Raw genomic sequence first — 12,794 nt, forward strand, 5'->3', positions numbered from 1 at the left:
CAGTCCTACATTTCTGGCTGACATATCAAGCATACTTTTAAAAAAATTTTTATTTTTATTTATTTGGAGACTGAGCTTCAGATGAAATACAGAAGAACTACCTTGAATATCTGTGTTGCTGGAAGATCTCTTCTCTCTAACCTTTTGTGAACGACGATAAATTGGGCTTCCCACATCATCTAATGTCTGCACAGGAAAGTCTCCTGAACACTGAGATAAGTTACCATGTGATGTATGGACGCTGTTTGTTGATTGCTTATTAAAAACCCTTCAGGAAGAAGAAAGTAATTTGAAGAATGAGTAAGACAGAAATTAGAGAAAATCAATGTATTTTTTAAATCCCTGAGCATTAAAAATGCTTCATTTAGTTACTACTCATGAACATATGTATTTGACATGTAATTTTTTAAGTCCAAATTAAAAAAACTAAAAAAATTAAAGTGGTCATTTTTTTTTTATTAAATATGTGCGTTTTCTCCCCATGCCATAAATCAGCTTTCCCACCTCTCTGTATGGTATTATAAACATTATCTTGCAGACTTCGAAAAAACAGCCTATCTGTTCGTCTGAAGATCAGAATAATTCAGAAGCCATTGCATTCCATGCTTATGGTTTCCCCTCCAAAAGATTCTCTGCCCAGCCATCAGGACCATCCACCTATAAACATACAGGTGCTAATATACCGTGCTTTTTAAAAAGCACAGAAAATACGTTGAAGCTGTCAGAGAGTCAATCTGTTGTGAAAATCTACTCTCACAATAAGACAGAATACTGTTAACAGTAATTAATGTAAAATGCTGAAGCACCCTGTGGACAAAATGGCCTGCTGGCCAAGCTTAGCAGTCAGGAAGCTGTTGTTCCTTAATCAGTTCTACCCTATCAAGCATAAGGAAATAGAGACTGAAAAACATTAAAATTCACATTTGTTCAAGCTACTGTCCCTTAAATTAATGCAGACCTAAACAATAAAAATGATCACTTCAAGTACATGCAGAATCACAAGGCCATGACAAAGATAACAAAAGGTGGGGAGAGAGGAGAAGAAACGCACTCCTATAAATCTTAAGCAGTAAACAGCTGGGAGAGCACACAAAGAGTTGGAAATTTCATGCTCATCAGTTTCTCAGGGAGCTACACAGTTAAATCCCCTTAAGTCAAAGTTTATGAGTACAGCCTAAATCAGTCTTAAAAGGCAGGAAATTTATAGACAAGAACTAAGAATCTCAGCTTTAACTTTGAATTTCCTGGCTTTTGTTGGTAGAAGTCTGACTCAAGCATTCATTTTTTTGTATTTAGTTTCCTTTTGAAAAACGATGACGACATTTTCCTGTAGAACTGTGAAACACACAGATTGGAATGGATATTCTGGTGCTTTAGTGCCAAGATGACTATTAATTTTACAAATTAAAGGTGGAAAAGCATTTGGCATGCTGACACAAGGAGCTGTCTTTTTATCTTGAAGTCTTTACTTCCACATTACCTGGATGTTTCACAGATTAACAGTAAAAAACTTCCATTTCAGACAGATTGGAAAAAATATTTACGTTATAACATGTCCCTAGAAATGGACTCTGAGCTTTTTTTAGTCACATTGCATGAGACAGAAATCAAGCAACACTTCCTGCCAAAAAGTTGTCCAGTGTAAACAATATGAAAGAAGCTACTGTAGCAGCAAAGCTTGTAGAAGAAGAAAACTACCTCTTCAGACTTTCTAAGTCTTTCTAATTATCAAATACTACTGCCACACTACACTACCAAGTCCAAAATTTACATTTTTCATATTAACCAGTGTCTACATTAAAATAGTAAGAAGTCTTGCACAACAACTGTCAATGTTTTTAGCAGGTCTTATTGCAATGAAATGACAATCTGTTTTGGAATGTACAGACAGGTTTAAATGTCAACATTATATATATATTATATATAATTATATATATATATAATATATATACAATGTCAACATAAGGCAAAAGTGTTTAACAATAAAATATCATTTTTGGAGGAATTAAAGGAATCCTGGTATTTTACCCTGCTTTACCGTTCTTTTTCCCATCTTTTGCCTTATGTTCCATTCTAAAGCAAGCAAATGCCACCTGCTCTTTGGAACTTACCCATCAACCTGGGAGCTCTGGGTTTCCAAAGAGCCTGATTCCATAGGAACACCATCCTTTGGCAAACTTTTCACAAACTCTGAATACTGCTGACCAGGGTCATAGAGTTTGGCACTCTCACAGAGGGACTGGCAGTTAACTGGAAGAGATACAACCTGAGCATGCTGCAGCTGGAACAGGTTAACTGTTGCCTGTTGAGGGAAAAAGACTTTCATTATCTGTAGATCATTTACTAGATATTTCCCTTGCACATTGCTCAACATAAATTATTATCCCAACAGAAGATTTTTTAAACAATAAGACTAGAAAAATTCCAGAAAATAGTAACATGTTTGTGCAAGAATCCTGAAAGTCACTTGTAAAAACTTGATCTGTAATACAGATACTAGTATTTCTCTTCTCTCTGGTTTATTGAATCCTTTTGGTAGCAAAGGCAATTCCAATGGTTTCCCACTTTGGGTTGATCAAGATCAACAGCAAGTTTTTTTGGCTACCAAAAAGGTATTTTTCATGCTCTGGGGGGGAATCTGAGTCAGCATTACAATGATGAAGCAGCTGGAATTCCAAACCCAAGTGAACTCCATATTGCCTTATGAAAAGGACAAAATTCTATCCTGATAGACAGATTAATTGCACACTTTCTTCATTAAATTACATAACACTTCTAAATGATTTTATCACAAGCCAGAGAGCAGAAAAGGGGACTCTGTGTGGCTGCTTCTTCAGCTTTGGGGCTGCAAAGGAGTTTGGAATTTATACTTGAACTGACAAGTCTGTCTAAGCTTTCTATTGGTCTTACAGGTTGGTTTTGGGGTTGCTTGGGGACAGGGTGTGTGTGTGTGTGTTTGTTGTTTTATTTTCCCTCTCTGCCCCGGCATTAAATTGTCTTTGCCTTATCTTAGAAAGAAAACCAAACCCAACGAACCATCTCTTGACATAATGTGTTCTTAAAGCTTTTTTAGAAATTGTGCATAAACTATATAGTAATATATCAGAAAGAGAACACCACAAATAAATAAAAAGTTTTCCTCTGTCCTTTGAAAACTTTTTATTTTAAGAGGTAACACTATAGATGGGGCTTTCTGTTACTTTTAACAATATTTATATATCTGTGTGAAATATATTTTAAAAACCATGCTTACAGCTTTAAGAGTAAGATCACACTGGTAAATAATCTCCCGAAGCTGTGTTAAGACATCACTTTTAAAGCTTTCCAAATCATTTCGTTTTTCTTCAATCTCTGCCATGCTTGCTTTATAGTGCTCATTGGCCTCTTCAGCCTGGAGAAAACACAAGTATAAAGGGTTGATGGACTGCAGGCCTTGATACTAGAAGCAAGAATAAAAAAAACCCACACCACATGCTTGTAATTGGAGATTCCCATTTAGGGTAAGAACATGATTAAAATTAAAATTATGAACTGAACTCTTTCCACTTAGGAAAGAGTTACTTACTCTTTCCACTAGGAAAGCATGAATAGAACCAGCATAGGCTTAACTTTAAAAGCAAGGAACAAAAACTCTTTACCTTTTGAAGAGCTTCCTCTTCTAGCCTTCGTTTTTTTTCCAGTTGCTTGCTGACATCTTTCACAAAGCTTCCACTTGAGCTGAGATGTTCCTCCTCAGCACGAGCAGTGCAGGATTTTGCCTTTTCATACTCATCTTGACGCTGTGTATATAGCAACTTTGCTTTTCGTAGAGCAGCTTCCAGCTCTTGCTGCAGAATGCAATGAAAGACAAAGCAGAAGAATAACTGATATTAATTTTTCAGTTATTTAATGTGATGTTTAAAGAGTCTGTTATGCACAGGGCTGTATGCTGCAGTTCAAAGTACACAGTCATTGAAAGACAACTGCTTAAAAATACCAGATTGTCATCAAATTGGCAGTTATGTGCTACTTACAATAAGCCCTATAGATGATACTTGTGAATGTAAGTTCATAACAGCCTAGTTTGAAAGTTTCTTCCTTTTGAAGAATTTTAGACTGAACCGTTAGATATGAAAGAATTACCAACCATTTTTTTCTGTTCTCGCTGCCAAAGCTCCTTGATATCTTTCCTTTGTCTATCCAACTCATTTTTCCTTCCAAGAAGAGGCTACATAGGAAACATTAATAGAGTACGTTAAAGGCTTATAGGCTGCAAGTTCATTCTTTTAAACATTCTGTGGTGTCACAAAACTTTAAAAACCCTAAAGAATATTTTGGTCTTTTTTCTTTAAGCTTACCTGCACAAATTTGTTAGACTGAAGAGCAGCAGCTGTTTGTTGCCAAAGTTGATTGTTCTCAATATCATTTTGAAAAGCATTAATGAATATTGATTGGAATGGCATATAATCCTAAAATTACACAAAACACATTAATGTTCTAGGTAAGACAGAGATATGCTGACATTCTAAAAGTCAGCTGAACTAGATTTTCAATTAAATTTAGTAAGTATTTCTATGTGTGTGGAAGTCAGGTATGAATGTAGAAAATTACTGATTTCTCATCTGCATTTCACTTTACTAGGAAAAAAGTCTATAAGTCCAAATCACAAAGCATACAAGATATCAGACAGAAAAAAAGCACATTGTGAAAACTATTCTGGGTATTCAACAAAAATAATTTTATATATCCAAATTTCCATAGGAGACGGAAGACAAAATACAGCAGATCTTTTAACCAGTACTTTAAGGTATAAGTCAATTCTTTATCAACTTAAAAATCTACTCCTTCATATCCCAGAATTTTACTTATTGGGCAAGGTATTCAATACTTTGGTTCAATACTAAGATTTAAGACTAAAATAAAGCCCCTAAGATGTACTCACCTGGTGTCCAACAATAGCTTTAGCAGTTTCAGCCATTTTTGCTAAGTTTCTAGAACACTCCAGTTCTGTTAAAAAAATTTCACAGTTATTGTTTACACTAACAATTGTAACACATGCTAAATGCTTTTTACAGTCTTCCTTTAACAAATAGGCTACAGAGGGGACCACCTTCACTTTGTTACAGGCCTTTAATTATAGGAAATGTGCGACAGTTCTGTCCACTTCAGCAGAAGAGCTACTAATTTAGAAATCACATTACTGACAGTCTGCAGCACAGAGGCCTGACAACAGATTTAATTTCATCATGACAAAGCTGATTAAATGCCAGAAAGAGCCACTCACCCACACTAAGCTTTTTTTCTACCCATGCGACTACATCCTTGATATATTTTGACAATGCTTTAGCATAGGACAGAGCTGATTCGATCCCACTGTCATTTCTTAGGAGCATGCTATCAACCTCCTCTGCTCGAAGATGTCCTGCAAATAAAGCATCGAACACAAACAAGTGATTTTTAGACATGACCACACACTGAGAGCAAAGCCAGTATTAGCCAACTGTGAATGCTTAAGCAGCTCTGATCTTGAGTTGGTCTTTAATGCTAGTTGATTCTAAACAGGACTGACAGAGGTTTTAGAACAAATTAAAGGGTCATAGTATTTTATCTGGGGTAGTCATATGGTCAGCATAACTTTCTTCAAGAAAGTGACCCAACAAAACACCAATCATATGATGAGATACAGAGGAGCTTCAGGCCTTGGTTCATTCCCCCCTCCCCGAAAGGCAACCAGGTTAATTATTTACAAAAGAATAAAACCTTTGCAATAGCATCTTTTTTTTTTTTTACAGTGAAGTTTTAATGGCAGCATGAGTGTAAAAAAGTGACCAAGCAACTGACTTAAAACATTTTTAGAAGAAATAAACCCCACAGATTCAAAGTGGTGTTTATCAATGTTAAGTGAATTACCTACCTTGAATATCATCCCTTTCATGCAGTGAACCCCCAGACTCCACGGAAAGATTTTCAAAAGACTGGTGTACAAGAAAGAAAACATTAAGTTAGCAATGAAAAGCTCTCACTGGAACTGACAGCCTAACCAAATAAATGGCATTATCTGCCCCTTTCCTTTTTTGCAGATAAGGCAAACTGCACTGTAACTCCCTCTCAGCTAAGGCACAACACCCTCTAACCTCCCACAGCTGTCAAATGAGACATAATAAATAGCAAGGAATCATTATATACCTTTAAATCAACAATCTTGAAAGGCTGTGATGAAAGAGTTAAATATCAACCAGGTCTGTTGAAGAATTGAGTTCCAGCTTTTCTTAGATCCCTACCTATCTTTTAAAAACCTTTTCATACGGACCCAATGTCATATACATGTAACAGCTGTTATTCTACAAGCCATTAGAATCCTGTATTTCTTCCTCAAAGGAATAAAGTTATTTCTCCCAAATTACTTGCAGGTGTGCACTGTAGGCACAACAGCTGACTGTAGCACTTGCTAATGAAGCCCTGACAATCCATACAACCTGACAGAACATAATCCAATAATAAAAGGAATGTAGCACATCATGTCATCCCTACCTTTGTCCTCATGCTGCATTTTGCTACCCCTTTATTTGTGAAAGTTGAACTATTTGTAGGACTGTGCTGTAGACCTGACTGCTCGACACATTTAAATGAATAAAAATTTTACCTAGTAACCACTTATCCCCTTAAAAACCAAAACAAAGAAAAACAACAAGCCCTACGTAATTTTAAATGGAGAAACTACTCTTCACAACTGTGAAGCACAGAGCAGACAGAAAATAAAGGCTAAAAAATAGCTGCAGAGTGCTCTTAAGCTTTACAAGAACAGCTTGTTTCCATTTAGACTTTGGAGCTGGTTTATTTTCAGACATTTGCTAAAATGGAGCACAGTATCAATGATGCAAGTAGTTTTGGTTTGTTGGGGTTTTTAAATGTAACTGAAAATGGATCATAAATCATGTAAAAATCCCTCAAGAATAATTCTTTACTTCACAGCAAAAGCAGCTTTTCCATAGATCAAAACATGAAAGGTATTAATCATCAGTTGAACACTGAACAGAATTAAACTATAGTCTACAGAGCTGCTCCATTCCTAAAAGTGGAATACTAGTATAATTGCTGTCTACTATAAGAGAGTTTTAACAAAATGGAAGGGCTCTTCCAGAACAAATGGAAAATCTAACCAAAGCTGTCCATCAACCAAACTGTTAAAAAAAATAAAATCTTAATTTAACAATGGATCAATATTCAGTTGTGGAGGCAGTTTGAACATTCCTAGACTTAGTTCAGATTTTATAAAACCCCATATTTTATAATAGCTTGAAGTGCTTATTAGTTATGGTCCTAAAAATTACTCCTCATTCTGTAAGACCTAAATCACTGTAGTCCTGAAAACTGTTCAGTCCTTTCCAGTCCCTCAGGCACACAGACTAGTTAGGGCAGCTAATCAAAGATTACTCATCCTTTCACATTCACCCCATTGCAAATACGTAATACCACGTTTTGAAAGCAAACGTGAACAAATGCTTTCACATATGTCCTACAACTTATTATCAGAACTTGATCCATATAGCTTGCCCCCTCAAGCAACCAATGACTCATCCTGGCAGTCCTAGCAAAAATGAAAAGCTCGACTTCTAGATAAGATTTCACTTCGAAATTCAATGAGGCTCTTTCTTTTTTTCCCCTCGACTCTCACCCTGACAGAGGCAAATCTCCTCACACATTTTGAAAATTTTATCCTACTCCTTTATTATGCTCTTAGATCTGCATAGCATCAAATAGCATTCAAACAGCTCGCTGAGTAATGAAAGTCAGACGTCTGTCTCGTCTCTTCCAGTATATTCTGAAGCACTTCTGTTTTTAATTAAAAAATATCTTTGCTTCCACCTTGTATGTCTGGTTGCACTATGAGGGCTAAAATGAGAACAATTACATTTGCTAAGAGGGGGTATACATATCATTTAACTTAAACTTCCAAGTGGAATGCCTGAAGTAAAGAATGTAGACTCCCCTGCAGTCAAGAGAAGCAAGATCAGCGCTGCCCATCCCCTTCCTCCTTGGAGCAATCCTCAACAGCTTAATTAGGGTAGTCCCTAACTAAACAAGCAATTAAAATCTTTCTCCTTAATCAATCCTCAAAAAATTTACATGTTAAATATTACCAAAATGTTACACTCTATCTGTTTAAGATACAGCTAGCTGCTATGATCAACCACTGAACATAACCATCTACAGGAAAAGTTAATACACCTCTTCAACATTTTGCATTTAACTCCTTCTAACACTCAACTTCTAGCTAGCCTCCAAGTTACTGTCTGAATTGCAGATCCAAGTGAAATGATTAATCTGTTAAGTGTATTTATTTGCCTAAATGAAAAGACACTTAAGACAGATTTCTAAGAAATTGAACTATGTTATCCTACTTCAAAATTTATAATTGTTTACCTCCACATTAGGAAAAGCAAGAGACACAACAAAGAAGGGCTTTTAAATACAAGCTGGTGACTTCTGAAGCACCTAGAATAGAACTCCTTCTTCATTTCACTGTATTCTAATTTCCCCTTGGCCTTCCCCCACCCCCATGTTCAGAAGAGTGATCTTTTAGGCAATCATTCACTTCACAGTACAATATATAGGACCATCTCATTCCACAGGCATATACTTTTGAAATGCAAAACCGTTTCAAGATTAAAATGTTGGCAAATTTATCACCTTCCTTCTCCTGGTGAATCAATTAGATGAATTAGTACTTGTTCCAATAACCTCATTTAACTTATATTAGATGCTGGTTTTTATGCTATTTTATTTCATACTTTGTATCAGGAACCTGATTCTAAGTTTGCTGGAACCAGTTTTCTGCATAGCCTGCTTTTCCTCCATATTGTTTATGAACATGAGTTTTGTAGCAACTACAGAAGTAGAACTTCTATGATAACCCATATTTCTCCCATGTGTGTTATCAAACATAGTGAAAATTTAAAAAGACTACTTCTCAGCTGTAGCTGCACAGCATTACTGTGATCAAGTCTGTGTGAAGGAATGCTAAGCCTTAAGTATGTTTCAACAAAGCCTTTAAAAAAACCAACAATCTAAAATTTTTAACCTTGCTACAACTTGGCTTGTCATATGCACTACTTACCAACTGCATTTACCTTGCACGTAACTTCTAATTTTATTTGATTTACTTGAAAGTCTGCTTCTAGATACACAAAAATTCAGAACAGAATTTGGAACTGAGCATTTTTCAGTCACACCTTTAAAGTGTTTAAAGGGGAGATTAAAATGCTAAGGTTTTTCTTTGACTACCTATAAATTGACAGGTATCTTAGTGAATTGTTGCTGAAAGAGTTACAGCACAAGCTGGGCTCCGGAAGAAGAAAAGGTTATTTTGTAATGAATATTAGTCTTTGAAAGCCAAAAAGAGGTCATTAAACCTTTAGCTTCTAGGTTTAACAGGTACATTCTAACTACTCCAGCATGTAAATCACTCAAGTATCTTACTTTTCAGTATTTATTTATTTCAGTTCACCACTTCAAAAATCTCAGAAAAAACTGCAGCAGGTTATCATTTACATAATTGAGCACCAGCTCTATTGAGTCATCATTGTCCTTTAGAACTGAGAATACATTCAGGTATCTGAAACCTTGAATACATATTTTTCATGGGTTTAATCTAGTTTTAACGCTCAGATGACTCCAAGTGTCCCATCCCCATGATGCACAGAGTTTCAGTAGAAATGGAAGTCTCCTTTAAAAGATATCATTCCACACTCCAAGAGAACGTGTTTAGCCTACCCGACTTCTCCGAGATACAGGAAGTCCCAATGACGAGCCATTGTCTACATCTCCCATAAGGAAGTCTGAAACCCTGCCAGAAAAACAAAGAATTGAATTGTGTTACTTCATTACTTTACCTCACCAAGCAATTTTGTATCACTGAAAACAAAAATTCAGATAGTGTTTCTAACATCCTTTAAAAGTTCTGCAAACCATTTTTAGAAGTAGTCTTATATTCCCTGTCATTTCTATACCATCATAGATTTCCTTGTTAAGGAAAAAACCAAACACTCAAAGCAGTAAAATTGTTCTAGATGTGATTAACTTAGTTTGTCACCTAACATTTGACCAAAACAAAACTACAGTTTTTGTTGTTACTTAGTCTTAATTTGATTCAGCTCCGTTGATCTCTTTAAAAACTCCTTCTGCATTCCAACTTACACGTTTCCAAAGGTGAATGCCAATGTTTCAATGGAAGAAAATATTTCACTGAAGAATTCTCTCTTGTTTTCTTCGTTAACTTCTTTGAAGTTCACCGCTTAGGGAAAAGAAAGTAAACCAAAGGGTGAGAGGTGAGGTCAAGCAAGCAGGTTTACCAGGCCTAAAGACAAATTTTATATGCAGCCTCCTACAGAACATGCAACATTATACTTTTCTGAATAATTGAAAAAACACGGTTTTAAAGAAGATTAATAAGAAAGTAAACACTAAAGGAAAGAAATTAACACAATCCAGATGCTTCCCACAATGAAATCAGATTACTGTTTCACTTCCTGTATCTTCCCACTTAAGAAGCAGTTTTGTATGGGAACATGTTGGTAATGTGATGGGAAGAGAAAAACAGTCATTTACCAGAGTCAAATCACACAGCAGCAGCAGCACCACCACCAAGCAGCTCACAGATGCAGTCAGGTATTTGAAAAACTGTTTCTTTTCTGAGTAGAAATTTTAGAGCTCAGGAGCACTCATTTATGGGGGTGCTCCCCCAAATGTATGCAATGCAGAACACAGCATTTCTGGCTTGAGTACAAGCAAACAGAAAGGTATCAAAAGGCAGTGTCCATTGCAAAACCCTTTAATTATTTGCTCCATAGTCTGGCAAAAACTCCTCAGTTTTTCCTGCTAAAAGTAGGGAAGAAACTCAGCATAACAACTGGTGAAGCAGAATAGGAAGAGGAGCACTGCTGAACAAACTAGATGGTTAGACACTCAACACTGAATCTTTAGCACACTTCCATGACAAACTGGAATAATGAGACAAAAAGAATGATTCATCCAGAGTTTCTATTAACAACTATTAAACAAGAAGGAGGAGGGAGAAAGGAGAAAAAAAAAAGCACAACCATTTTTGTCTGTTTTCAGTTTCACTCCTTAATCACTGGTGACTGGGAGATTTTTTGTACAGAAGTCACACACACTCCTTTAAGCCACAGTTGTGCCCTCTGGATGGAAGTTTTCCCCAATGTTACATTGTGAGAAGTAACAATTTCACATTAGCATTTATTTTGTAAAAGCTTCTTTTTTTCAAGCAAAGCATCGAGAGAAATGAGAAAAATGCATAAGTCACACGTGCTTACATCTGTTTCAGAGAACTGCAGTGACACACATACAGGTAGTTCACCCCATTCATCACTTTTTGCAAAACCTGAAACAAGGTTCATTTACATATCTTCCTTACACTTTGAGTATAAATATGGAAATAATGGGCTACAATGACTTCTAGAAGTAGCAAAAATTAAAATGTTAAATTGTTGCCCATTCTATACACATTTTCTTAGCAAATTAAATTACCAGGCTTTAATCTTAAAAAGTATTCAAACTTCCTGCCAGGTGCCTAAACACTAATGGGTAACAAACAAAGAAAGTACAGTAATCTACTCCCCCATTAGACTTCCTCTGTGAAAGGAAAAGTTTTTAACCAGTAAAGTTATACAGTTAAATCCATTCCTTTTTACACAGCATGTCAACAGACCTGATCAACATTCTTATAACTATTTCTATACAAAGCTATTACAGAAAATACATATTCCTCTCATGGGCCATTTTTACAATTACTTGCAGATATGGAATAATGTGTTTTAAGAAGCCTACAGCAAAAAACAATCACCACATATTACAACAACATTACCAGTCTCTCTTGCCCCAGTTAACTGCTAAACTACAGCTTCTCCTTTCTCTTCACTTGCTACACTTTGTGATTACATTAAAAAATGCCTCCGGCACCTTTGTTTGAAATGAGACTTAATAAAAGTCCACAGATGAAATTTTTTTAACAAATTTGTAAATAGCAGTGACTTTATTTATTTTTTTAATATTCAGGTTAGTTGAAAACCTCAACTTTCCAGAAATAATGCTACCTATAAATCCAAATAAGTTCCAAATCATTAAGCAACAACAGTTACTATGAGACCTATTGATTACCAGCCACTAATGACTGGAAAAATCATTTGAGTGCCGGCATGAAAAGCAAACTGTTTCAACATTAAAAGGAACTAACAAAAACTGTCTATACATTCAAAGCACTTACCACTGAAATATTTGTATATCCATTAGCCACAGTGCCTTCAGAGAAAGAGCACTTCTTTCACTTAGTTAACAAGACACTACCAGAGAGCGCCTTTCCCTAAAGAAATGCCGTCTGTTTCACTCTGCCTTCCTGTTCCAGGAAGAGTTCTGTTAAGCTTTACAGTTTATATGCCAAGCAAATCCTTTCCTTTCAGGATCCATCACAAAAGGAATAACCAATCTCAAATTTTTCAGAATTACCACTTCTCCCAAAACAGGTTAGTCCAATTTCTTAATAATTCAGTAGGATACAAACAGCTTTCTTCTAGCTTACCACCAATGGAATGCTGATGTACTTAACATCAACTTTAAACCACGCACTCTCTTTCCCCAGGACATCCTGACTGCACACAATAGCTCCTGACAACAATGAACTATAGTAATCCTGCCATGTCTGGAAATGACAACTATCTATCTATAGTTCTACAGATTTCAAAGCACGTTTACAGTTTGACAACCCTTTTAAGTAAGATTTCAGATGACACATACTGAAC

The 12,794-nt window shown here is 35.9% G+C and overlaps 1 protein-coding gene across 8 annotated transcripts in view; it reads right to left on the reverse strand.

The window, feature by feature from the left end:
- The window catches only part of ARHGAP29 (Rho GTPase activating protein 29), a 49,603-nt gene that overhangs the window by 9,116 nt on the left and 27,693 nt on the right, over positions 1-12,794 (reverse strand). For 7 of the 8 annotated variants that reach the window (XM_017835076.1, XM_017835079.1, XM_017835077.1 and 4 more), the window contains exons 4-14: positions 10,177-10,273; positions 9,754-9,826; positions 5,894-5,954; positions 5,264-5,401; positions 4,922-4,986; positions 4,338-4,448; positions 4,127-4,207; positions 3,639-3,827; positions 3,254-3,391; positions 2,112-2,302; positions 102-268 (exon numbers count right to left, since the gene is read on the reverse strand). In XM_017835076.1, the coding sequence (XP_017690565.1) occupies positions 102-268; positions 2,112-2,302; positions 3,254-3,391; positions 3,639-3,827; positions 4,127-4,207; positions 4,338-4,448; positions 4,922-4,986; positions 5,264-5,401; positions 5,894-5,954; positions 9,754-9,826; positions 10,177-10,273 (1,311 nt within the window). Of the gene's footprint in view, positions 1-101; positions 269-2,111; positions 2,303-3,253; positions 3,392-3,638; positions 3,828-4,126; positions 4,208-4,337; positions 4,449-4,921; positions 4,987-5,263; positions 5,402-5,893; positions 5,955-9,753; positions 9,827-10,176; positions 10,274-12,262; positions 12,628-12,794 lie in introns of those variants that run through there. The other variant, XM_017835082.1, reaches the window with a different exon arrangement.

The sequence above is a fragment of the Lepidothrix coronata genome, unplaced genomic scaffold (assembly GCF_001604755.1).
Source record: "Lepidothrix coronata isolate B3197 unplaced genomic scaffold, Lepidothrix_coronata-1.0 Scaffold247, whole genome shotgun sequence".
Taxonomy (NCBI): domain Eukaryota; kingdom Metazoa; phylum Chordata; class Aves; order Passeriformes; family Pipridae; genus Lepidothrix; species Lepidothrix coronata.